We start from the raw sequence: 26,170 nt of genomic DNA, 5'->3' as shown, positions 1-26,170 counted from the left end.
GGAGAGTTGTATTTTAAAAACATATCTCTGAAACAAATCATATATGCTGATAACAAATTTTAAATAAAAGAAAGCATCAGCGGGCATTTGGGGGTCAAAACAGAATTCACTGCCATCCAGTCTGAAAGTAGAAGCTGCTCGAGTCTTACATCACAGTGGTGTGGTGGAAAGTTTCCTGTGGAAATTTTATAACGGCATCCACTTACTCACACACACAGACACACACAGATGCAAGCACACACGGGATCTTTCCATATTGAAACAGACCAAACAGATCATAATCATATAGCTGCAGTTGCTGTTTACATCCTGAGACATATATCCCTTCTTTTTTTATTTCCCACCAGTCCACACTACCTTTAGACCAAGTGTGTCTAGTTTGTCTTCTGTTTATGAAGCTTATAGTAGTATGGTTTTTAAAAAGTCGTTCCATATTGTAGTGCTCAGCTAACAATGTGCCAGAAAGGGCATCAGGCGTAAAAAAAAATAACGCATAAGCCACATCAAACATGCAAAGTTACCCACTGTGGCAACCTCTTGTGAAAAAGGCAGCTGCCAAAAAAGCACCGCTGCATGAAACCTGAGTAAAGTCAAGAATAGTTCAAGCTAATGTGAGCTTTAACTTTAGAGCTTATCAGACTGTGCAAATTGTTACATATTGTAAAAAGTTTGGTTTAAATACTGTAACGTTACCTGTTATGGGCAAATAAACTTGTTTTTTCACGTGTCAGTATTGTAGATGATAGTTCAGTCCATAGCCATTACTTTAATGGTAGATATTCTGATAATAGCTGTAACAGTGATTGCAAAGAAAATAGCAGATTCCATTCAGTTCTGATTTTATTTTAGTGTTGCATTACACTCAATAATCAGAGTAATTTACAAAGTGCTTTGTAGTGATTTTAAAAAGGGTTATTTCTGTCTTAGACACAAACTTGTTTACTTGAATGTTGCTGAATTGGACAAGTGCAAGTATGAAAGCATGTAATGTACCGTACACGTTGTTTCACACTGACTGTGACCATCATTCTGTGTGCCTCCGCTTCTTTTGCTTTTATACCGTGTATTTTTAACCAGAAGTGCACCAACTTTTTTTCACATCTGTGGTTTCCTTTAAGCGCCACAGACGCAAGTGAAAGGAGGCAAGGTATACTGACACATACGCACACAAATATACACACTGTTGTGGTAAAGGTTCTGCAGTAATGTTTGTGTTCGCTCTCCCACTGCACACGCAACGGTTTAGCCAAGTTATTGCTATGCAGAACGAAGTGTTGTCAAATTTGATGCGATTGAGAAGACCTTTTATGTGGTTAGAGTTTCAAATGAAGACGCAAAGGTCGTGATCACGGGTTGCCTTGACACCGGTTCGTATTTACGGAGCAAAGAGCACCAGCGCCAACTTTAAAGCGCAGCCGCAAGGAGCTGGTTGTGCTTTAATTTAAACCACTGCTGGCTGCTGCTGACAACAGCGGTCTCATTTTGTGTTACACCCACCTATGGTTGCCATAGTGTTAAATCTCTTCGACAAATATAATCTAGTTGAAAAGACGGATTTTAATTCATCTTCGTTCAACTAATACAGACGTGTTTTCTGTGTTGCTGCACAGTATTTACTGAAGTCTTTTCCTTGACTAAGTAAACTGGATGACTAAATTTTTACTCTTTATGATTAAACAGAGTGGAATCACATCTTGGTCAAACATTAACAACCATCCATGCTATTTGCTTTACTAGTAAAACGATTAAAGCAGATCTCAGAGATGTGCACGTAGGTCTTGTCGGTCTTAAGTCTGAATGTGGGGTGACTGAAATGTAAAAACACTTCTAAAACCGAGAACAGGAAGCGCTAAAAGCTGAGAAGTGTGGATAGAGACAGGGCACATGCAAATTGGGATGCAAATTAAACTATTAGTCATTATTCAGAGTAACAGGATTGCACTTTATAGTCCTTTGCAGTTACTGTACAGCCTGTTCGTTAAAACCTTTATCCCTACAAACGATCGCCTCCTCTTGAAACCAAAGCTGATAAGATCCGTGAGAGAAAACCAAAACATTACATAACATTAAAAAAGTTTAGTAGAGTATGTGTTCTCTAGGCTTCATTCACCTAGTTATTCACTGAGAGGACTTTAACATACATAACTTAAATTTGCTAAATAATGATTTCTGCACACTATGAGCCCCAACAAGTCAACAGATCTACCAAAAAAGGCTACTTTTGGCTTGGAAATTACAATAGTAAATGGACTGGTTCTTATATGCCACTTTTCTACTTTAATAAGCAACAAATTAACAACAAAATTAAAGTAAATAGGCCACAGTTGCACAGTACGGGCCTTATACTGTGACAGAGAGAATACAGAAATACGTGGGAAATCATGTGCCTGACTGGTGTTTTTGTTCTCTGACAGGTGGATAATGGAAGGAGTGAACAGAAGGATTGATTTCCTGAAGCAGGCTTGAATTAGTCTGAGGGAGAAGGAGCTCCGCCACCTCAGTAGTGTGGGCTGGAGCGGGTGAGCTGGGTGCTCCCTGATGGAGAGCAGTTTGTGACATACTGTCCCTCACCTCCTGTCCCTCACAAATGCCTCAAAATTCTGACCAGTGGTGGTTCCAGTCATGTGGATTAGTTTGTTGATCCTGCTGGCATTTCTGGCACTGATGATGTTCCCTTCTGTTCCCCAGCAGACAACAGCAAAGCAGATGGCACTCACTACCACAGACTTCCAAGCATGTCACTTTACTTGCATGTGTCTCATTCAACCTTTCACACACATTCATTCATTCAAACACTTTTTTAAAATATCTGATTGTTTTCTATTCAAAATTCACACTCAACTCAGGACTCATGGTTTTATTATCTTGCTCATGGATTTTTTGGCATGCAGACTGAAGCATCCAGGGATTGACCCACCAACCTTCTGATCAGTAGATGACCTGCTCCTATCCTTTAAATGTTTTAGTACCTTTTCTAAATTGGTTGGATTAAACTGCTGTGTAGGGATGGTAATCAAGAACTAGTTCTTGTAGAGAACTGGTTCCCAGTAGTCCATTTCCTTGGAATTGTTAGTCTGCTTGCCTGTTGATCCCACTAATTAGTTCCAGTCAGGTTGCTGAATCTGTTTACAAACTAAACACCAGCAACATGCACAAACATCAACACAGCATGCAATCATTTTGTACAAATGTAATGTTTTTGATATGCTGCTTAGCAATGGTGGTGACTGTCAAAGCAGAAACCAGTGAGACTATAAGAGAATTGCTAAGATGTTGAATCTATAAGTAATTTTTATAATGGAATCAGAGTCACTAAATTCTTATTAATTTCCATCTCTACTACTGTGTAGAGATATTTTAGATGGTGATGGTGTTTACCAATTGCCTTTTCAAATTAAATAACACAGTCACTGATATAATCATTACTTGATCAGACCTCATTTAATTTGCTTCTGATAAGCATTACTATCAAGACAACTTGACATTTCCTGCACAGGCAGAGCAACACTTTTCATGCTTCTGCAAGTGCTAACATGGTGATAGTCAACAACACACGCACTCGTGTTTTTACAGCTTTACTGTTGGAACACCTAGGTCAATAAAACACAACCTGAGCAGGTAAAAATATAATGGATCACACATCGAACAACTCAACAAATTCATATATCATTCATCTGGATCAGAAAAAAAAGAATTATTATGCAGTTTACAGGACTAGTCTCTCTACAGGGATTACTGATTTTTCCTCAGAAAACATTTCAGTTCATTTATACAAGATGATTTAGTGAGATTAGCATACACAGTATATTGTTGTAACATCCTGTTGTACAAACAGGAATGTCTTATTGACACTAAGTGAGATCAGACAGCGTTTGTTAGTCTGCGCTCTGGTATTCATCCTAGCTCTGGAGCCAACACTGTACAGGAACTCCATTCATTATCGCAACATTAGTTGGCCTTCCTATGCCCTAAAGAAAATGTTTTTTGTCTATTTTTTTCCCTTTCCTGCTAACTGCAGCCACTTTACAGCTTATCCAGGTTCACCGGAGGGAAACCCTAACAACAAACTTGCCAGGCACCCCTTTTCCACCTATTATTTCCTCTCCCGTCATAGGTTCCTTCCTGAATGAGAGGGATTTACAGCTGGAAGATTACATTTCTCTATCCAAAACCAGTCACATTTCTCACTGTTGAAAGGAAAACTAATATTTGGGTGTGTTTTCTTCTCTGTGTGCACTGCTATAACCTTTTTGTTTTATCCTCTACTCACCTCTTAAGACTAGCATAAGCAATGTGTGGTCCAGGATAGACGTAGGACGCCTGTCCAAGCCTCCTCGAATGTAAACCAATATGATGCTTCTTAAATTGTGACAAACTCTCTGTTTGAATGTGTGCGCACATCACTTTGGTGGGACGTCAGCTGGAGCCCTATGAACTTCTCTGTTTATATCAGGATCCATTACGTAACATGTGTCTATGTCTATTTAACATGTATACAAAGACATACAGAGAAAGAGAGGGATAAGATTTAATAGAGAGTTTGCACTATCAGAGTTTGCACTATTTCACTAAAGATGTCTTCTCCTCTTTTCCACCTAAATGAATCTTTATCAGCCTGCATTTGAGGGGAAAAGTCTTCCTCAGCTATCATGTTTATTGCTTTTATTTTGTCTTCTTCTTATTCCCTCTCTTGGCCTCTCTGTGAAGTGAGGGGGCGGAATGAGGTGATAGAGGGCAGATGTTTCCTCCCCAGCTTTGAAGAAGCTTGTAAAGATCAGGAGAGAAACTATCACTATCGGGGTATACGCCACAGAGGCTGGGCGTTTTTACGAGGGAACCCACAATTGCATGCAGCAGATAAAGAGTTGATTCTGGCAACAGTTTTGGAAATGGTAGCTCACTGCTCAACCTTGTGCTGCAGCTGCAAAACCTAAATGTCAACCTAACACCTCATTACGCAAGAGCTGCTTTAACGTTTTTATAACAGCGCAACCACTGATGCATCCTTTTGCAACATGTGTTTGAACACACAGCACTTTGTTCAAGAGGGAGTGGCAGTCCTTCTGTACACAAAGTGCTGCCATGATGAGGCTGTCTTCTTGTAGCCATACAGAAATTAATACTGTGATAGTGCAGTGCGTCACCTGGCACTCCTTTGGCTAAGGGTGCGAGGCCTCAGGTTGCTCTTAATTGCCCCAATGGAGATGTATGTGTGCAGTAAATCCACATACTACCACATTGTGGTCAAGTAAGTGACTGGGAAGTGATACCATGGTCACAAGGCAATCTCATGCCAAAATGATGACATGAAAACCTTGTGTTTAGGGATTTACGTGAAAACCTTGGGTTTCACAATTTTTTAAAAGCAAGGTGCTGCTATTATAACACTTTCTTCTGTAACTCGCACTATTAGTGCTGAAACATACACAAGTGAAAATACAAAATGAAGGCGAACAAGCCCAAAACTCCAGAATACTGAAAAAAACTGCCAAGCATTCCAAAAGGGGAAATACATGCAAAAAAAAGCACATAAACAAATATGCTTCCCCGGAAATGCTCCATGATGCACAAGGGAGTCAATGACACAATATGACCTCGTGGCAACTTAGAAACTTAGGAGTTCAGACTCAAAGGTCTATTTACAGTTGGTCTTGCAATTACACTTTAACACAAGCTCAGTGTGCTGTGACAAACTAATTTGAATTGAAAGGATCAAATGATTTTTTTTCAGGAACTGATTTTGTAATTGACAATAGGTAAAATAAAATAGTAATCAAGTTATCCCAACATGCAGCTCCTCACAATTACAGATGTTCAGATATGAAACTGAGCATGTTTTTTGCATAAATGTTGCTAACACATGTTGAAAATTTATGTTTTTGCTTTTTTGTATATTAATATCAAAAATTAAAGTAACAAAAGAGCAATTTTAGAATTTAAAAAAAAAAAAAACACTGTTCATGTGATGTCCAAATTAAGCACATTGTCACTTCCTCTTAGGTCCCAGAAAAAGGAGATGCAATAGTCATGCTGTCATTGCTGAGAGCATTTTTTTTATATAGTTGCATGCTCATTCTTTTTAAACTTATGACCATGCCATCACTGAAACAACTGTGGGAAGCTCTTTAGATCTGGACACAAAACTAAACTGATGGGAATTCACCAAGCAAAGGTCACGACCGTGTGACATTACAAAAACACATTCTTGGCCCAGACTCGTGAGAATTCATATGCTGACTATGACAAATCTGTGCCACTGGTCAAGTGGCTCAAAGAACAAATAATGACGTGAAGACATTTCATGTTTTAAAATGTTAAAAGTCCGTCTCTCTCCGACTTTGTCATGGTCCCCGTGTCTGCTCGGCCAGCTCCAAAAGGCCACATGTGTTTGGTGTACATTCTCCTCTCTCCTCCCCGCCAGGGCGGAGCTCACTGCAGGCTCCCGCCCTTGGCACACACCTGCATCTCGTCAGGCTCTGATTACGGGTTGGACTCTTAAGGCCGGGACGCAGACAGCCTCACCGCTGGATGATTATGCTAGACACATTAGTGAACCTCTGCCTTGAATCCTTAAGCTTTGTAAACTTGCTGCGATCTCTGTGTAATCTTATTTTCTCCTGTGCACAGTTTTCCCCGGACCCGTGACTAACCTGTTGTTTCAACCACTGTAAAGAAGAAGAGCTAGTATGTGTGTGACTCCAATCCCGGACTTCCCTTTCGGACCTAGGACCCCCGTTCCCCTCACTGTATATATCTGCACCTGGTGATTGTGTAAATAAACGTTGTTTTCCCCTGAACTCTGCTCTGCGCCTGAGTCCTACTACACCGCATGACAGACTTCGTAATACTATGAAGGAATAAAAACACGTTACTGAACATTATTAAATGTTTAAACTCTGTAATGGAAGATGTTTTTTTCATATTTGGTCGGTTATGAATTGGTGACATCTTTGGTACTTATGAAATTTCTTCCACACTACATATAGTATGAGTCTGGGAACACACAGATGTGAACAGGCTGCTGCACAGCTGCTAGGTTGTAATTTTACTTTGGGGGTTTTTTCAGCTATTTTTTCTGTGCATTTTGGTATTTTTTGTCATTTGTGGATCTGAATCTGAAATATATTTCCTCCCATGTGGTTGTCTTGTATGTTTTTCCCCTTCAGAAGGCACCCTAATGTCTACACGGTCATTTTTACAAGCAATTTTTAAACTCATGGATATCAAATGAGTGGTTTAACTGTTTATGATTGCATTATTATAGCTCAAAACGTGCACAGTCCTAATATAAGTACACTTCAGAAAAAAAATATTTCTTCTAATACAGATTAGACAATTTTGTTTAATATGGTATACAGTGATTTGATTCTTAACAAAGGCTTTTATAATGTTTTGTACATTAGATCAGGAACGTTTCTATCTTGTATCGTTGCATTTTGACAGTGTAAGCTAAGGAGAGGACAAGAAGGGAGGAGGACAGTGTGCAGATGCATTCCAGTGGAAGAAAAAACTCCCACACATACATGCTGTTAGCTGTCAGTCGATGCAGAGTTCCAGTAAAAGCTTCCTGAAAGCTGATACGAGACAACAACAATAGTAGGAGTAAAAATTTTCTGCAAAATATGAAAATTAACCCAACATGCCTAGTAATGCCAAATGTTTAAATCTCAGCGTAATTTGCTTAATCAAACATCAATGTAGATGAACCTATTAATTATTTTCTCTGGTTTCTTTCAATTAAACGCCAGAGCGTCGACAGCATTACGATCCATTCTTGCACAAGGTGTAAGCACTGCATAGATGTTTACCAACGAGACACGCTGGGTTTTCTTAAGCTGCAAACAAAACAAAAAAAGCAAGATAGCATTAAAATCTAAAAGAAAGAGATCATTTGTAGTCATGAAACCGCTCACTTTAACTCAGCTCACCTCTTATGATCACTCTGGTTGTAGCCTCAGTGGAGCCAATGTGGTTTGTGGCCACACATTTGTATGTTCCACTGTCGCTTTGTTTAACTTTGGCTATCAGGAGCGTTCCGTCATTTGTGAGCTCTGCTGTGGGGGACAGGCTGGGCCGGCCCACCCGACTCCATGTGAACTGAATGGGATGAGTGCCGTGGGCAAGGCATTGCAACTGCAGTGCATCTCCGGGTTGGAGCCTCACCTGATCGGGTAGGATGGTGGTGTATGGGGGTGCTGTGTGGAGAGGAGAAAGATACAATTTTGCTTACCATGAGCAGTGGCAAGGACTCTGGATGTGTGGGATCTGTGTTTAAATATCCTTATGTCCACTCACTCTCCACCTCCATATCTGAGTAAGCTTCACTGTAGCCATGTATGTTAGTCGCGTTACAGATGTATTGTCCCGAGTCTTGGCGCCCCACGCTGGTTAGTGTTAGAACTCCACCATTAACTGTGTGTTTCCATGGCAGTGGAGCTCGTAGCTTGGACCAGGTGATAAGAGGAGGAGGGGAACCTAAAAGGGAAGACCAGATTTGAAGGGCAGAATGGAAACTGAGAAGCAGAACTATGAGTCATCTAAAATATGAGCATTATAGGCATCTTACCACTGGCCTGACACTCTATTGTGACTGTATGTCCCTCCACTGCCGTAATTTCAGTAGGGGTCACTGAAGCTACCGGCGACCCGGGCTCCCTCTCGACAATGATTTCAATTTTGGCCTCAGTCATCCCCTCAGTGTTTTCAGCGAGGCAAATATAAACTCCCGAGTCATCTGGATGTATCGCAGGAAACTGAGAAAACAGAATATCATTTTCTTTTTCATTCATTTGAACTATTTTTCTATCCTAAATGTGAAAATCAGTTTAACCAAAACTTGAGCACAAGTTAGTATTTCACCTTGATGGTGTTGACATCATTTTCTTCAGCGGTAACCAGCTTCAGGGTGGAGCCTTGGCGTTTCCAGGACAGCGTGGGATTTGGCCTGCCTTGGGCACGGCATTCCACCGACACGGCCTCACCTTTCCTGACTCTCAGCGGCCCCGAAGGCGTTAGTCGTACTTTAGGTGCGTCTAAAAGCAAGAAAGGGATACACTACACATACTGAAAACTCTAAATATGCCTTTTTTCCCCTTTTTTTCTTTTTTACAAAAGACTGACAGCAAACAGTTGGTTATGTATGCCTACAGCACTGTAATACGTAGTTTGCTCCTATATGATGTTGGTGTCAGTGCAGAACCAGTTCTGCTTTGGTTCCTTTAAAAGAACCAGCCCACATTTCAATATAATGTTACATAGAATTCAATAGCAGAGCTTAAACTGATTTGGGAAGAAAATCATGGCGTATCTTTGAGAGAATTTGTGGAGATAGCGGTTACCATAGCTACTGTTTCCAGCGTCGGGTCCCAACGCTGTCTGATCTCACCACCAGCACCGGTCTTTTTACTCAGTGAAACCCTAAACATTTTATTTTTAACATCAATGTTTTCCTAAAGTTTCATTAAATACTAATTTACCCTTCATTAACAAAAGTTATAGTAAATTTTTACAGGGTTATGTGTCATTGAAAACATCTGTATATAAAATGTGTTTCCAGGGAACCCACGCTTTCTGGTTTTGCACAGTTGGGAAAAACTGGACTTTGAATACAAGCTCACATTTGACGGTCAGCATAACGCTGGCGGTGCTGCGGCCGGCAGCGGAGGACACCATACAGCGGTACTGCCCGTGGTTTCCAGGTACAGCGCTAGTAACCGTGAGCACAGACCCATCAGGACCGACTTTTATGTTGTCTACAGGGAAACAGGGAGACTTAAGTTAGACCTTACAAATGCTGTACAATAGTGATTGTTTTAACATGTTGTCTGTCCTGACCTGGTAATGCTTGGTTGTTGGCCTTTTTCCACTGTACCTCGAGTGGCCGTGGGTTAGAGTCTGTCAGTTTTACATTGCACCTAAAACTGACAGACTCTCCTTTGTGCACAGTAGCAGCTCGTGGCTCCACTGAGATGACGGGAGCCTGACCAGCCACTGCACAGAGAAACACAACTATCAGCACACAGTAAATACATACTTTAATCAAATAAACTTTGTGGCCACACACTTTATTATTTTAAGTATTTTAAGTAATGAATCTGCAATGACTTATAGTTCAGGCAGTCTTTTTTCTCAGAATATAAACATAATAGTGCTTTCATTGTTAATTCAGTTATATTCTATTTAGGAAATACTTGGCTTGGACATTAAATGTAGGTTGCAGTGTTTGTGCTGCTTTACGGTCATATTAGCAACAGGTCACTGAGGTTACTGTAGAGTTTAATGACTCCTGGCCAGTGTTCATGTTCACAGTTCAGAACACAGTTCACATTCAGTGTTAATTAAATTGCTGTTCCTGTAGCTATACTAGCTTTTGATGTAGTGTCAGCATATTGCAAAGAGCTCTAGATTTTATTACAAAATTCAAAAAATAAACCAGGTTATTTATAGTCACTTTGTGTGAATGATTAGTTGTTATTATTATTAAGTCATCCAAACTAATATAAAGTACATTTATAAAGTGCAGATTATCTGTCATGTTCATTTTACTGCTCAATTTAGGTAATGGCTTATTTCAATTCTTCATTCTTGCATTTTTCTAGGAACTGAGTTTGAATACTTATACTGCGTGTAAGAATACACGTACGTCTTTGTGAACCTTTTGACACATCTGGGTAAAACACAGAGTACACAAACGCGAGCCCAAAGCAAACAACCCGAACAAATACTCAGACTGAACGGGCAGTCGATGACGAAACAACAATGTACAAAAGATGAGGTATTTTTCTCAATGAAGACTTTGCTGAATAACATCAGAACATTGTTAGATGTGTTTAATTTATCTAAATCACACGTGGAGTTTGAGATAGCTGTCCCTTATATTTAAGTCTGGGGAGAAAAAAGTCTGTTTCAACATGTCCGTGAAGGTTCTCAGTCATCCAGGTCATCGTAGTCAAAGGAGCTTGCAAAGAAAAGCGTCTGGACTTCTTTAAGTTGCTTGAAGACGTTTCACCTCTCATCCGAGAAGCTTCTTCAGTTCTAAGGTCAAATGGTGGAGAGTCCCAGATATAAACCTAGTGGGAGTAACCCCCCACAGAGGGACAAAAGGACCCCATGATGATTTCAACATGTTTGTTTCAACAGTTAATGCCTATCAGTATTTTGCTTAGAAAGTACTTTTATTCCAATGGGAACTACTGCAGTCTGTGAATAATCCCCAGTGAATCTTGCAGGTATTTTTATTCCAGTGGGTTCAATCTTGTTTCAGTTAGGCCTTTAAAGTACTTAAACAGACATTGTGTTGCCATCTTCCAACAAATGCCTTTCTCCTCTTTCATTAACCCTCCTGCCATCCTTTAAAAAACTCACACCCATCACCCTAGGGACCATTCTCAGCCACGCCATAAAAAGACCATATATCCATATTTTATTCCACTTTAAATTAGCCAACCTTGTAAAACTACTTCTCCCTGAAATATTCATGTAAAGTTTTAATTATATTTTCGTTGTTTTAACCCTTCAAATCCCAGTGTTATTACATGAGCGCCCTGTGTTATAAGCCCCAAAAACCAAAAAACGAAACTAAATATTTCCACAAAAAACCAGTTGAAGTAATATGTGATTGTCATTATAAGTAGGCCTTTAGATGGACCAAAGATTGGCACCAACATACATTTTGACCTGCCATTATTTTTTTTGCATTTTTTTTGCAATTTAAAAATTAAAACTTCAAGGCCCTGAGTCTTCATTGACATCCAAGAAAAGAAGAAAAAATAAAATCATATGATGATAATTTGGGGTTGAAAAATAGCGTTTATAATGGAAGTCAATGGGCAGAAAATGGTCCTCAGGGTGATGGGTGTGGGGATTTCTGCTGCTCAGCCATTTTAGGCTGATTTAAGGAATTCACACTGGAATATTAACATTGACAGGTAAAAACTATCCTGTGGCAAGTTTGGTTATATTCCACTGAACACAGTGGAAATGGCAGCCATTTAACACATAGCAGTGGCACAAAAAGGTCCCAAGAAGGCAGGAAGGTTAAATCAAATGAAATGACTCACCTGAGTATATTAGAGAGAACAGGATCAGAGCCCCACGTGATAAATCCATGATGAACACAGAGCAGACTAACTTTCTCTGCTGTGCAACCTCGCTGTCTGTCTTTCTGTCTGTGCCTCTTATCACTTTCAACCTTTAACCCCTTACCAACCCCTTACCCTATTCAAATATCCTCTACAAATGCCAGTTAGCTATTAAACGGTTATATTTTTACAATCTTTTTCAGTTAATTATTTTCTGATTCTGGTGACCTGAATGATATATCTTTTGAGCCAAGACCACGCCAACTAAAACAACTAATTTCACACAGTTGACAAGCACTGAACTTGCAGGAGATATATGGGGAAAAGCACCGGAATTAGATTTAGTGAGTGTTTTATTAATTATTTATAAGTCTGTCGAACTACAGGAGGACTGTGATTTTACTGCTATGCTTTAGAGGATTATTCTGCTTTCCAAGAAAATAACATTCCTGCAGTGAAAAGCCTCCGTGTGTCTGTATTGATTGGTGAGCTTGGTGATAGTGGCTGATGAAACTGATTTTTCAGGACTGTGAAAACAGAGCTGCCCTTGTTTTTGTACTGTGTGCAGATAATGACAGTCATTTATATGGAATGTCACCAGATATCACTCATAAGAACATTATTGTTTGTCATATTAGATAAGCTCATATCAACATTTTAACATGTAACTCTAATAGAACTACTGTTGGAATAATAAGCTGGTGGTTTTTATTGGATAAAATATAAAATGCCATGTAGCAAATAATGAGTAACATATTTACAGATCAACAAATTACTGTAACTAAAGAATAATAAAAACTGTTTTAAATTACTTAAATACTAAAAAACTAACATTCCACGGTATCAACATGGTCATTTATCATACAAATTATTGATTACACTGTGTAGCACTCACTTCATTATCAGATATTTCACAGAAACAGTCCATCCTGGCAGCTCTCACTCTCTAACTTAATCAGTTTGTCCTCTTACTCAAATGTCTTTTGAGGACTGATTTTCTAATCCTGGAAGAAGAGATTTTCACAACATTCTCCTGTTTTAAAATGAACATTAAATTAGCCAAAACATTAAAACCGGGATCAGTATACAGTTCTGATCTGGATGATGTGATTGCAGTTATATGGGAACGTCTGATTCACTTTTTCAGTGAATTCAGTTCTGCAGTTAATCAATCCCTATGCTTTAGTTTGGCACAAAGAAGTCACAACTTCTTTTTATACTAACCTGTATGTGTTCAGCTGAAATCCTTGTCAGACAAACACACTACCAGTCAAAAGTTTGGACACACTTTCTCATTTAATGGTTTTTCTTTATTTTTATGACTATTTACATTGTAAATCCTCACTGAAGGCATCAAAACTACAAATGAACACATATGGAAGAATGTAGTGAACAAAAAAGTGTGAAATAACTTAAGCATATTTTATATTTTTGGATTCTTAAAAATAGCCACCCTTTGCTTCGATTACTGCTTTGCACACTCTTGCCATTCCCTCGATGAGCTTCATGAGGTAGTCACCTGACATGGTTTTCCAACAGTCCTCTAGGAGTTCCCAGAGATGCTGAGCATTTGTTGGCCCTTCTGCCTTCACTCTGCGGTCCATCTCATCCCAAACCATCCTGATCGGGTTTAGGTCAGGTTACTGTGGAGGCCAGACCATCACTCTCCCTCTTGGTCAAATAGCCCTTACACAGCCTGGAGGTTGTCCTGTTGAATAATACATGACGGTCCAACTGAATGCAAACCTGATGGGATGGCATGTTGCTGTAGGATGCTTTGATAGCCATGCTGGTTCAATCTGTCTTCAATTTTGAATAAATCCCCAACAGTGTCACCAGCAAAGCACCCGCACACCATCACACCTCCTCCATTCTTTATGGTGGGAACCATGCATGTAGAGACCATCTGTTCACCTTCCTTTTCTGTGTCGCACAAAGACACGGCAGGTGGAACCGAAGATCTCAAACTAGGGCTCATCAGACCAAAACACAGATTTCTACTCGTCTATGTGTTTCTTGGCCCAAACAATTCTCTTCTGCTTGTTGCTTTTCCTTAGTAGTGTTTTCTTAGCGGCTATTAGACCATAAAGGCCTGATTCACGCAGTCTCCTCTGAACAGCTGATGCAGAGATGTGTGTGCTACTGGAACTCTGAGTGGCATTGATCTGGGCTCTAATCTGAGTTGCTGCAATTTCTGAAACTGGTTACTCAGATGAATTATCCACAGCAGCGGTGGTGATTCTTGATCTTTCCTGGGGCGGTGCTCACGTGAGCCAGTTTTGTCGTAGCGCTTGATGGATTTTGCGACTGCGCTTTGGGACACACTCAAAGTTTTAGCAATTTTCCAGACTGACTGACCTTTAGTTCTTAAAGTAATGATGGACTGTCATTTGTCTTTACTTAGCTGACTGGTTCTTGCCATAATATGAATTATAACAGCTGTCAAACAGGGCTGTCAGCTGTGCACCAACCTGACTTCTGCACAGCACAACTGATTGTGCTCATCTGCTATTTTGAAGAATCTAAAATATAAAACACAAGTTTTGAGTTATTTATCAGTTTTTTCTTTGCTACATAATTCCATATATCTTGCTTCATATATTTGAAGTCTTCAGTATCTACATTGTACAAAGTAGTAAAAATAAAAAAACATCAAATGAGAAGGTGTGTCCAAACTTTTGACTGGTAGTGTATAAGAGATATATTTCATGATTGTAAAACATATTACCATGGTTATTTTACTGGATCAGGATAAACAAAGATCACGTTTTGGACAAGATCACTAGTCCAAAATCTATATACAAAGAATCTCCAAGAATAAATAATAAGAATTTGATTTGCTGACATTCACCACAGTGACTTTTTTTTTTTTAAGTCTGAATAAATAAAGAAAAGAGACGCCAAGAGACAATAAAATTTTGTGAGTATACATGACCTGGTTACAAAGTCCCCAGATGCCAATTTAGATGCAGTGACATGTGAATGCCCTCTAGTGGTGTGGAGAGTGGATTGCGCACAGAAGCAGCACTGAATGTTCTAGAATGAGACCACAACCCCCTTTCCTCATAATGGTTAAGTAAAAATACTTACCTGTTTAAAGATGAGAGAATTTGAATTTATTAAAATCATATTATACCAAGTTTGTGTCCAAAGCGACTCTACAGAAACTTGTTGAATGACAACGGCTTTATTTGTTAAGTGATGTTTGTCTTGTTATGTGCTTTTATAAAAAGAAAGAAAGATACAATCATAGCTTCAAAACCTAAAAAGAACAGCATGCATCTTTTGCTTTATTAATAGGCTACAGCGTTAAGATGAAAGGTCCACATCTGGTTTAACACCACATGCAGGCTCTAGTCCTTTTTTTAAGTTATTTTCATTTTTATGATTAAAAAGATAGTAGTGTCAGCACAATTAAAATGTGAGAGGTTAAAAGAGAATCCCAGAAAGAGGTGTACAAAAGCACCACAAATCCAAATAAAAGAAAAGTTTGGGGGAAGATCTGTCCGTGTTCGTTTGTGACGCCACTTGACGCTGGCCTAGTGGGGAAGGGATAGTAGTAGTAGTACGTAGTACCTGGTCAGGTTCACAGTCCATCACACACCATCAAGCTAAAATACCTATGATGAAATTCTAATCGATACTGTAGAAGGAGTAAAGATTCTTGTAAACAACAAAGGGACAGACAGCAGACGCCACTCTGCGAAATAAGTGACGTAAGCCTATCATTCATTCAAACAGATGATCTAAAAATCCTGCTTATGTGTGTTTAAGTGTTCGGTCAATAAATCTGATTCTGATACAACAAAAAGCCATAGCCATGACTTTAACCACTATTAGTTTACAGCTGACGCTTCACTTTTAGTGAAATTTATAAGTACGTTTTTGATCGATGACACACAAGATGCCAGAGAAGTGCAGACTTCAGCTTTTTTTGCAGGGTTTCACAAATATACTGCATTGACTGTTTGGAAATTACAGCCATTTTTATACAAAGTAAATACGGAATTCATCTGTAACAAAATGATATTTCAGTTTGAGCTACGATTTTTACAATGATGACGACTTTTTAGTCTTGATCTGTAATCTAATGTTAATATTCAGGAGCTGACACGGCAAGAACGATTTTAACATCAAACCTTTTGAGGGGGGGGGGCTCAGCTCCCAGGTTATGCATTAATAAAAGAAGAATAGTTAATAAATTACTTGACTTTTATGTCACAAAATACTTGTTAAGGAAGTGAATAATGCTTCTGGCCAAAGTCTTCAGCCCTCTATAACTCTGGAGAAGTCAATTTAACTGTATCTGTCACAATGTTTCTTTCAAAAGCAGCCTAATTAGTTGGATGGCTGATTGCATTGTCTAAGATTAATAACAACGAATGACATTCAGTCATGTGGCATTATTTACACTGGAAAAATAAGACTGATTGCCACCCTGATTTTTCCAGTGTCTATGTGAGCAGCACAAGTCTTATTTATTCATGACAAGCTTCACTATTGAAGAATCCAGTGCTTATGTGTGTGTGTGCCACATAAAATTAGTATGTTACGATCACAAGACATTTAAACCTGTTTTTGTTCTAACCTGTACCGTCTCCAAAAGACTCATTTTAGGCTACTGCAGTTATTTTCAGGCATGTTAAAGTGAAATCTGGGGCTTCTTGAGCACCCCCTAAAATGGGTTCAAACTCGCAGTGCAGTATGGGTAAAATGTGGCTATAGCACCTGGGACACAAATAGAAGTCTCTGCAGAAAGCAAGTGGTTGTTCTTTGACCTTGTTTCATACTCTACATCTAGTAGATGAGGCTAGAACAGCAATGTGTTAGACTAACTACTCACATGGAGACAGAGAGGATGAAGAACAGCACCTCCAGTGACTCCTCAAAGCCTCCCATCAGGTGGGGTACATATTGCTGGGTATCCTCCTGTTGGCACATCGGGGGACACTTGAAGAAAACGTTTTCCACACATGCATGAAGAAAAGATTTGCACACACATTTCCATAATCAAAAAAAAAAAAAAAAAAACAGACACCTGGTGGCTCTTCTTTGAAAGTGTGATAAATATTTTTATTTTTCTCATCTGGCCATCTTCTGAGGGTTTCCACATTTTCATTTAGAGAAAGGTAAGCTTGAGGGTGTATACCTGAGTTTGGTGTAGCTGGAGAGTTGGCTTGGCTGGAAAGCGAAGACACACTTGTCGCTGTCTTCATAGCATAAAGGCTAGCGTCCTCCTGGAACTTTGCAATATTCTTCTTATACCGAATCCTCTTGTTTCCAAGCCAGTTGGCTATCTGAAAGAATTAAGATAAGAAAAGGGAGCAAGTCAGCTGGCTTCTTTAGATTAAACCAAGTGCTATATCTGGTCTTTTTTAACCTGAGCAACAGTGATGCTGCACTTCTTGGCCAGCTCCTCCTTGACTTCCTCATTAGGGTAAGGGTTGGCCAGATGGGAATAAAAACATTCATTCAAAATCTCTGTTGCCTGTTTGCTGAAATTCCTGCGTTTCCATCTGATGGCAATACATATATAAAACACTATTTAATTAAAAAAATGCCGGCAGACACTTGAAGACTAAACTTAAAGATGAGGCAAGGAAATAAATATGAAAACCAACCTTGCATCCAGGAACCTGGAACGTAGGATCATGACAGCTTCACACGTGCTCTGCTTTAACTGCGTCTGGATAGCCCTGAACTTACGGTGGATGATTGAAACCATTCGCTCAATCTCTTTGGATGAGATGGGTCGCGTGCGGGACTGCTCCCTCAGCAAGTTGATCACATGGCTGGTGAATTCATTGCAAGCCTGATTGGGATGAAGGCAAAGAGTTCAGGCGTGAATGTGACCAAGAGGGCCAAAGACAAGAATTCTAACACACCTCAGTGATGTAGTCGACACCCTTGTCTGTTCACCCTAAAGTCTCTTAACAACACACCTGTTCATATTTTTCCAGTTCCGCATGATAAATCTCTCGAATTTGAGAGAGTTTCTCTTTGTAGTCCACATGTTCTAAGCTCCCATCATCAGGCGTTCCTCCGGCTGCTGCGGCCACCACTGCTGCAGAGGCTCCACCCTTCTCTGGACCAGCAACCCCCTCTGCTAACAGCATATTGTCCAGTCACATTATCTGAGCATTTGGAGGGTCTTCTTGTTGGACACCTTGGATACTCAGGGCTATAGAGCAGAATATAAACTGTGATGGCCACAATAGATTCGAAATAAATCAATCAAGTTCAAGACATGCAGCATGTCAAGCATCTCCACTCTTCACATAAACTTCATTTTTTCATTTTCTGACACATTTTTGAATAGTTTGTACTGAATTTAAAAACTACTTGAACTGATAAGATCTTAATATGTTCAAAATGTGGAGCATCTTTTAATCAGTGGCAAATAGAAGGTAGATACAAAAGCTCAAAAGGAGCTGACAAAAAAAAAATGGGAGAATCACTCCCTATCCTGCTTGTGTGATACTGCCATCAGAATTTCAACCTCCGCTGTGTAGATTTAGAAAACAGCATGAACAGTACAATCAACCCCAAAGACATTCAAACTTTTTAAGATTAATCTTAATATTCTGATTTGACTAGTCAGTCTCCTCTAAGCCGCATGGCTTTAAGGTGGTAATGATAGTGAAGCAATGCATTTAAATGTTGCAGAAAAAAAATTTAACCAGCACAAACCAGCAACGCTGCATCAGCAGAACACTTTAATGGTTCAATTTAATTCCATTAATGCAACACCAGTTCTCAGCAGTCTTTACTTTGTACAAAGACCCTACAGTTTTAAACTGATGACCCCAACGATCAATCGCCTATGAGCAAGCATAGTTTCAATTCAGTTTGATTTATATAGTGCCAAATCACAACAATAGTTGCCTCAAGGCACTTAGTATTGTAAGGTAAAGACCTTAGTGTCTGTTGCTATGGTAGCAATGGCATCTTTCCTTATCAAGTCCAAGGAAAAGAAAATGCAAGAGACACACACACACACTCATCTTCACCCACATGCTGTTAATTAATTAACACCAACTCTTAAGGAGCATCAAAACACTCAGTGAAAAAAATTAAAGCTCATTTGAGAGGTTGTTAATGTGCACAGTTATGCAAATCAGACGGCAATTACAAGGCAGTTTCAGGTAGCATCTCCCATTCATAGTGTCTAACAAGTGCTATGACAGCCTTCGTATCTTCACATCCAGCTTAACCTCTGCAGGAATTAGAGAAACGCACCGCAGTACACCAACGCTGTGATCACTTTATAAGGCACACCAGTGAACCGTATTACTGTAGAGCACTAGTACTACACTGGTCTCATACAACAGTATTTTTAAGATGTTCAGTATTGCATAATTAAAGTATAAGTAGATAGCAATTAGCAGACCGATATGCCACACTGACAACTACATCACATGTAATCCAGAAACGCGATATTTAACACATTTCTAATGTAGCCCACCCGAAGTGTTTCCATGTATGTGTGTGTGTGAGCTTCTCCAAAGCCAGTAGATCACAAACAGTAAAGATCAGAGTATCCCAAACCCCCAGTTTTTCTCTGTGCCTGCACTGCTCATTTATCGCCCTCTGTGATGCTCCCTGATGATACTTTACATAATTTGCTGTGTGTAGTTGTGGATTCTGGCACATATTAATAATATGATCCAAAGAAATAAGATTAAGAATTCATACAATATAATTGGTTGGATATCATTAACAGCCACAGCTGCACACAGGCAAGCATCCTAGCTGGAGTATGAATATTTAACAGCACATTTCAAAGTGCACTTTTTTTTGACGGCCCCCAAAAGATCTTTTTTGTTCCAACAATCCTGCTGCTAGTTCTGAACTCAGCCCCGCTATTTTCCTCTCATATTTTATAAGTCTCACTTTCAGTTTGTGTTGTTCACATTCATTTAAACTACCTCTGTAAAAAAGAGCATAAAATAACAGATAAATAACAGAAGATTAACAGAAGAATTCATGCTGGTTCATTTGATTAACAAGGTCCAAAAGGACAGTTATTCATCGCAACACTTAAACGTCATTATTGTTAGTATTGTTTTACCACATTGAAAGGTGTATCCCTAAAATTTACTGGTGAGGCATAAGAGTGCATCGTTATTTGTATTTAACAAAAAGCCAGTATTTTCCAAAATCTCAAACAACTTAGTGCAGTTTATACTGACTTGGTCATACAGAAGGTTGTGAGCTTAGCACCTCTCAGGAAAACTATAGTAAAAAGAAGTATCCTGTGTTTTTGAGAAAATAAAAGACATTTTCTTAATTAATTACCTTGCTATGTCAACATAAATAAAGTATTTTCTTATCTTAAGATGAGCTGATTGGAAAGCATATGATCACTTCTATGCTGGTTTCCAAATTCTACCAAACTATTTTTGTTACACACGCGCGCACGCGCCTTTCTTTATGTCATCTTTTCCAGCCCTCATTTTCCCCTCATGTCCGATTTTGTGAATCTGGGCTCTCTTAGTTTGAAAATAAGCAGGTGAGACAACTACTTAACTTGGAAACTCTGAATCCTTCTTGCTGCCACCCTTAAGCTTCCTGTTTCCAAGCTAACTGAGGTAATACCAAGGAGTACGGTGCAGTTTGTACTTTTTGGGGGTGTTTTTTTTCAATAAAGAAAAAGTTGCCGACTGATATTAAATTACGAATCTTTCCTGCCTAGTTAAATATAGATTTGTTCACTTACTGCAAATTCAAAATGAGTTTGGAATAAATGCAGGATAAGAAAAGCAGGAGTATTATTGTGAGTCTAAAGTCACTGAGTCAGTCTTTCTTTTTCCATATAAACAATTAGACCTATTTAAACATTGCATCATCTCAACCCCTGGCGCAGATTCCTTATGTCAATAATAACAGATTTGATGATCCTGTTGCTCCCATGTATTTCTCAGTTAAAAGCGTCTGTTGTTATGACGCTCCTCCTGCAGTAGCACTTCTAGCCTTTTCACCATCTGAGCATTTGGAGGAGAGCATCATCAAAAATCATCAAGAAAGCCAGCAGAGAATGAGTTTTGGAAAAATACCATGGCAAACTGTTGGGGATAGAGTATGACACACTGAGCACAAGAGCAGGAGAGGGAGAAAGAGAGATGCATTAATGACAAGTTTCATGAGGACGGGAGAAAATGTAGACAAACTAGTGTACATCCTGCTTATGTGTCTCCAATCTCTCTCGCTCTCTGCCACAGACGTGTCATCTGTCATGTCATGTGAGTCACTACCTAAGATATGAATAGCAAATTAAATCTTCAAAAGGGATACAGTTTATTTGCAGTCTTGTTTAAATCCCTTATCCTTACACACTGACTGACTAAGAGTCATTCAAATGTAATAAAAAGTCAACTTTAAGCCTAAAATTAACCACAATAATGAATTTGATGAGAGCAGAAGTCTTGTATTAGCATGCAATGTGTCTTTACTGGTTGATAAATATAGAAAGAAAGCTACATATGCATCTTACCTGTATTTTCTTTGGTCTCACAGGACGCTGAAGAGGGCAGGCTTCATTCTGTGGCACTTTAAAGCATGTTTCCTTTCATGGAAAATCATAGAATGTAGCAGAAAGACAAAAGAGTCTACATTAAAAAACAATTCTTTGTTATTATTAGTCATAAAAAAATGCTCTTATCTAACAGATAAAGCAATTTTCCACAAATTAACTTTGACCCTGGAGTCTTCTGTTGATAAACCATCAGAGGTGAGAATGCAGACATACTTTGCACGGTCACCTGCCCGATGCAAAGTTTTTGCTATGACTAATTGCAGCCGTGTGACAGAAACAGTAACAATACTGATCATTTTTCAGTAAATTTACAGTAAATCAAGCACCCAGAAGACAAAACCAGAGTATTTCTGGTTTTTATTTCGGCAGCCTCGCCTCTGTCAGTGCGCCCCAGGGCAGCTGTGGCTACAACGTAGCTTGCCATCGCCAGTGTGTGAATGTGTGTGTGAATGGGTGAATGACTGAATGTAGTGTAAAGCGCTTTGGGGTCCTATGGACTAGAAAAGCGCTATACAAATGCAGGCCATTTACCATTTACCATTTATTTTTTTGCTAGAAAATGCTAAGTCTTTGGAAGCCAATAAAAGGAGAGGAGCTAAAATGTCTTGTTTCAGATGGTGGAAGAACGAATGGATTGCTGCCCAAGTCCAGTATTCTAAAGATTCATGAATGGCACTGTGTGTTGAAGGGGTTCCGGCAGTCTTATAAGTAAATTACAGCAGATACACGGTGAATACACTCATATAATAAATAAAAAAATTCAGATCAAGAACTCCTTACTCAGATCAAATCCTTTCTCATTTTTTCTCTGGTTTATTTAGTCATTATTTAGCATTACTGCCATGTTGGTCAATGAATCACAGGTGACTTACAAACTCAGCTTTGTATTTATAGTGAGATGGCTTTCAGGTGACTGTTTCCTCGCGGCTGCGTGCAGCGGGGCTAGGGGAGGGTCTGTGCTGACGGACGTGGGTTACTGACCTGGCAACCTGGCTGCCCCTGGGTGGGTCCGGGATGGGCGTGAGGTTCTGGGGGCGCTCCGTCTCTGGGCTGGGGCCCGGGCCGGGCCTCGGGGGCTTGGGTCCTGGTTGGTGTGTTGCCGGGGTTGTGGGCGGGTGGGTGCATGGGGGCCCGGCCCTGGAGCAGGGTGCCGCCAGTGCGTCGAGCCGCCTGGGGGGCTCTTCAACTGGTGGGGGGGATGGTCACATCTTGCAGGAGCTTTCTTCTCTTCAGGAACTCTCTGCAGGAGGGGGAGATACAGGAGAGGTGGAGGAAGATCTCAGCCTGGGTGTCTATTGTCTTATGTAGTCTGGAAGATGTGTGGATGGTGGGGTGGGTGCAGTTTTCTCTGTGGTGGGGTTGGGTGGACTGTCCAGGGCTCTGTGGAGCCGGAGGGCGCTACTGCACTGGGCCCCGGTCTGATGGGCCTGGGCCCCCCTTCCCTGGCGGGTCGCGAAGGGTGGGAGTGCCTACTGGGGTCAGCGGGGGAGCTGGCCCCAGGGAGGGGTTACCTGCCCCTCCCTTCCTTCCCTCCCCATCTCCAGCTGCCTCCCTCTTCCCGCTCCTCCACAACCACCCACACATGCAGGGCCTTGGAGTGGAGGTATGTCACCAGGGTGCAGAGGAGGCTACCCCCCCCCCGTCCCCTTCTGGCTGCCTCTGCCTCAATTTTATCCCACAACTTAGACATTCACATTATTCACACTCTCATTACACATACATATAGGATCTTGGGGGTGGGCACAATCACGGAGTCCAAATTACCATCAGGGTGTATACCTCACCCCTGACGTCGTTGCCCACCTCTCAATTTTAAATACACTTAGTCATTGAGGGCTAGCAGGAGGGACTATGCGCTTACCTGCTGCTCCTTGGCAGGTAGCTCCATGCCCTCCTGGGTTTTAATTGCACCTTAGAACACATATGCATCAACACTACAATGAGCGGGTGGAGGGAGGTTTGGAGTCTTCTCCCACCCCCATTCTCTGCGGCCTGCTGGAGCGGGAGGGCTAGTAGGAGGAGTTGGCCGTCCGACTGCGGTCTGGGGTGTGGGGCCTCCCTGCTGCTGCGGAGTCGGGGTGGTCTGCCTCTCCCCACCGCAGGGAAAAGGGTAACACCACCTGGGTCTGGGTGCAATTCCCCCCTCCAGGGGCAAGGGTACCTAGACCCGGTTTGTAGAGTACGCTTGGGGAGTGTGATCGTGTGTACAGCGTCTCTTTATGTCTGTCTCCACGTTGGTTGAGTGTGGAGTGAGTGCATATGAGAGCATGAGGGTGGGAATGGATGTTTGTGTCTGTGTGTGCCTGTATGTCTGTGTCTATATGTCAGGTTGGGTATCAGGCGCCACCTCTCTGGGGACACCTCAGGCCCTCCAAGGTTTGGAGGCCTATCTCCACCCACCACCACTTCCCCTGCCGGTGGCGGACTCCCTCAGGTGTCGGTGTGTTGGTGGTTCTTTGTGTCTGGGGGTGGGCGTCCGGGTACACACCGGCTCACTCCTTGGCGGCCGCTTGTCGGGGCCTGGGGCCTGGGGCTCGCTCGGGCCCCTTTGGAGGTGGGGTGCCCCCGGCCTCTCGGCCTGGGGCTCGGTCACTCAGGCACAGCTGGGGGCCGGCGGAGCTCACGGGCGCGTCACTGCAACTCCCCCTGACTTCTGCTCCGCGGCTGCTGGGCGAGCCCTCATCTGGGACTCTCCTCAGCTCTTACTGGAACAGTGGCGCGGCTGCCCCTCTGTTGGTCTTCCATGGTCTCTTGTGTTCTGGGGGCCTCTGGATGTCTGGAGTTTTGATCTCCTCCATACCCGCTTCACACCCTGGAGGACGGGGCTGTGGCCCCCCCACACTCCCTAGCAGATCATTACATGGAGAAACCTTTGGAATGCAAGCATGCTGATCCACACAGGTATGCACACATGGGTATTCACAGACGCGGACTAAAGCTTTCTTGGCTGCTACCTCAAAGCACACTGTGCGCTGTCTATCTTGCGTGCTGCACAATATCGTTTATTATTTAGTAAATATTGATATCTATGACTAGCTAGTTTATTGTGATGGTGCTTTGTTTTCTCTATTATTATGTTGCTCTTTGTTGTTTGCTGTCTCCTCTGTTTGTTTTTTTTGTTTGTTTGTTTTTTTTTCTCCATACAGGTGACCCAGGAGTTCTTTTTTTTTTTCTCTCTCTTCCCCCCCCTTCTCACCGTCTCTTCTCCCCTTTGGTTTTCTTTCTTTCTCTCCCCCTCTTTCTCTCATTCATTCCCCCTGTCCTATTTATTTAAAAAAAAAAAAAAAATGACAAAGGATGAACTGAAGCTCTGCCATCACGTAATGTCGCATACTGCTGTTTCTGATGTCATTTAGAAAAAAGAAAAAAAAAAATTTATAGTGAGATGATGGATCCTGTTGGTCTGGGCTATGGGATAAAGATGGAGATATTCTGAGGTGCAAAAGGATTCAGCAGTATTGGGGATTGGTAGTTTCAGTGTGTGATGAGTGAGAAGTGGAACCACCATTCAACTCGGAGGGATACCGAATCCCTCCAATCCAGTGTCTCAAATCTAATTCTCACGTTGTACCTCTGTTATTACCTGGCCTGGGCCTCATCATCTCATCTGTGATGATCTGCTGGAGGATGTCGCCGATGTCCTGCAGCGGTTGGCAATTGTTATGGCATTTCCTATTATTGTGTGGCTTATCCACTTCCTCTCCAGTTAAACCAATATGACACAATATCTGGTGGGCTCTGTTCTCCATACCTCCAATGTGGCACCAGTGTGGGGGGAAAGATGGGAGCAGGGTAACTACAAACAAAGTTCTTTCTTCAACTTTCCACGCTCACAGCAAACTGAAAGATTTCCCACAAAAACGGAAAGGTAAGAGCGGTGTGGCCTCAGCAGCAAGGATACTCGCTATTTACTAATATGAGAAAATAATAGCCGGGGACCAAAAGCTCTTTTTCTTTGGCAAGAGAGGGCACAGCTCACTAAATATTTTTTTTTCTGTTATTTTAATGAGCAGCACAGATTCTGGAGGGTGAAAAATCTCAAAGAGAAAGAAAGCAGGCTGTTTACATGGAGAGCGGTCTTGGCAACAAAATGACAACAACTGCCAAACTCGCCAACTCGTTGCTGCTTTGGAATACTCAGTCTCTTTTTCAAACGCCAATGATATACTACAGAAAACAAAACAGATACGCCAAATGACTTTCCCACTGTGTGAAACAGTTGTGTGTATTACGTTAAAGCTGGCTATCTCTTAACCTGAGAGCCTTTCTCATGCCGTCGTCTTCGCCTGCTCTCCTTTTATCCCCAAATGCCTACTCGTTCATTAAAAGCGCAAACCGACAGGGTCAGTAAACATGCTCATTCAGAAAAGATGATTTCCGCTTGTAACTGTTTTTAATCACAGTGAATTTGGTCGTCTTGGCATGGACTGCTGGCTTTTATTACTTCTGTTTATCGGCTTAACTGGAAGCATTAGAATCATAATTTCACCACAAACAGCGTTTGCAGATGTTTGGAGTCTGTACCCCGGGGCAGGTCGTCGCTGTCTTAAGTTAC

General features: G+C 41.1%; 1 protein-coding gene and 1 pseudogene across 1 annotated transcript; both read right to left on the bottom strand.

The window, feature by feature from the left end:
* Nucleotides 1-7,230: 7,230 nt before the first annotated feature.
* Nucleotides 7,231-12,202, bottom strand: sid4 (secreted immunoglobulin domain 4). The gene is made up of 8 exons (XM_085277481.1): nucleotides 12,060-12,202; nucleotides 9,835-9,990; nucleotides 9,618-9,752; nucleotides 8,860-9,032; nucleotides 8,567-8,753; nucleotides 8,296-8,475; nucleotides 7,929-8,195; nucleotides 7,231-7,835 (listed from the first exon to the last, which is right to left on the bottom strand). The coding sequence occupies exons 1-8, from the start codon at nucleotides 12,106-12,108 to the stop codon at nucleotides 7,831-7,833; spliced, it is 1,152 nt and encodes a 383-aa protein (XP_085133607.1). The 5' UTR covers nucleotides 12,109-12,202; the 3' UTR covers nucleotides 7,231-7,830.
* Nucleotides 12,203-16,965: 4,763 nt separating this feature from the next.
* Nucleotides 16,966-25,364, bottom strand: LOC146572981 (pre-B-cell leukemia transcription factor 1-like; annotated as a pseudogene).
* Nucleotides 25,365-26,170: the final 806 nt, after the last annotated feature.

This window comes from Mchenga conophoros, linkage group LG6, assembly GCF_057382185.1.
Source record: "Mchenga conophoros isolate Kocher_MC1m ecotype Shallow Benthic linkage group LG6, M_conophoros_male_GT1.1, whole genome shotgun sequence".
Lineage (NCBI taxonomy): Eukaryota > Metazoa > Chordata > Actinopteri > Cichliformes > Cichlidae > Mchenga > Mchenga conophoros.
This window is presented reverse-complemented; position numbering and strand designations above follow the sequence as displayed.

Coding starts and splice junctions, on each gene's coding strand:
- sid4 (XM_085277481.1), bottom strand. CDS start 12,108: ATGGATTTATCACGTGGGGCTCTGATCCTGTTCTCTCTAATATACTCA. Junction 9,991..12,059: donor GTTCTCTCTAATATACTCAG/GTGAGTCATTTC, acceptor TTCTCTGTGCAG/TGGCTGGTCAGGCTCCCGTC. Junction 8,476..8,566: donor AATAGAGTGTCAGGCCAGTG/GTAAGATGCCTA, acceptor CTTCCCTTTTAG/GTTCCCCTCCTCCTCTTATC.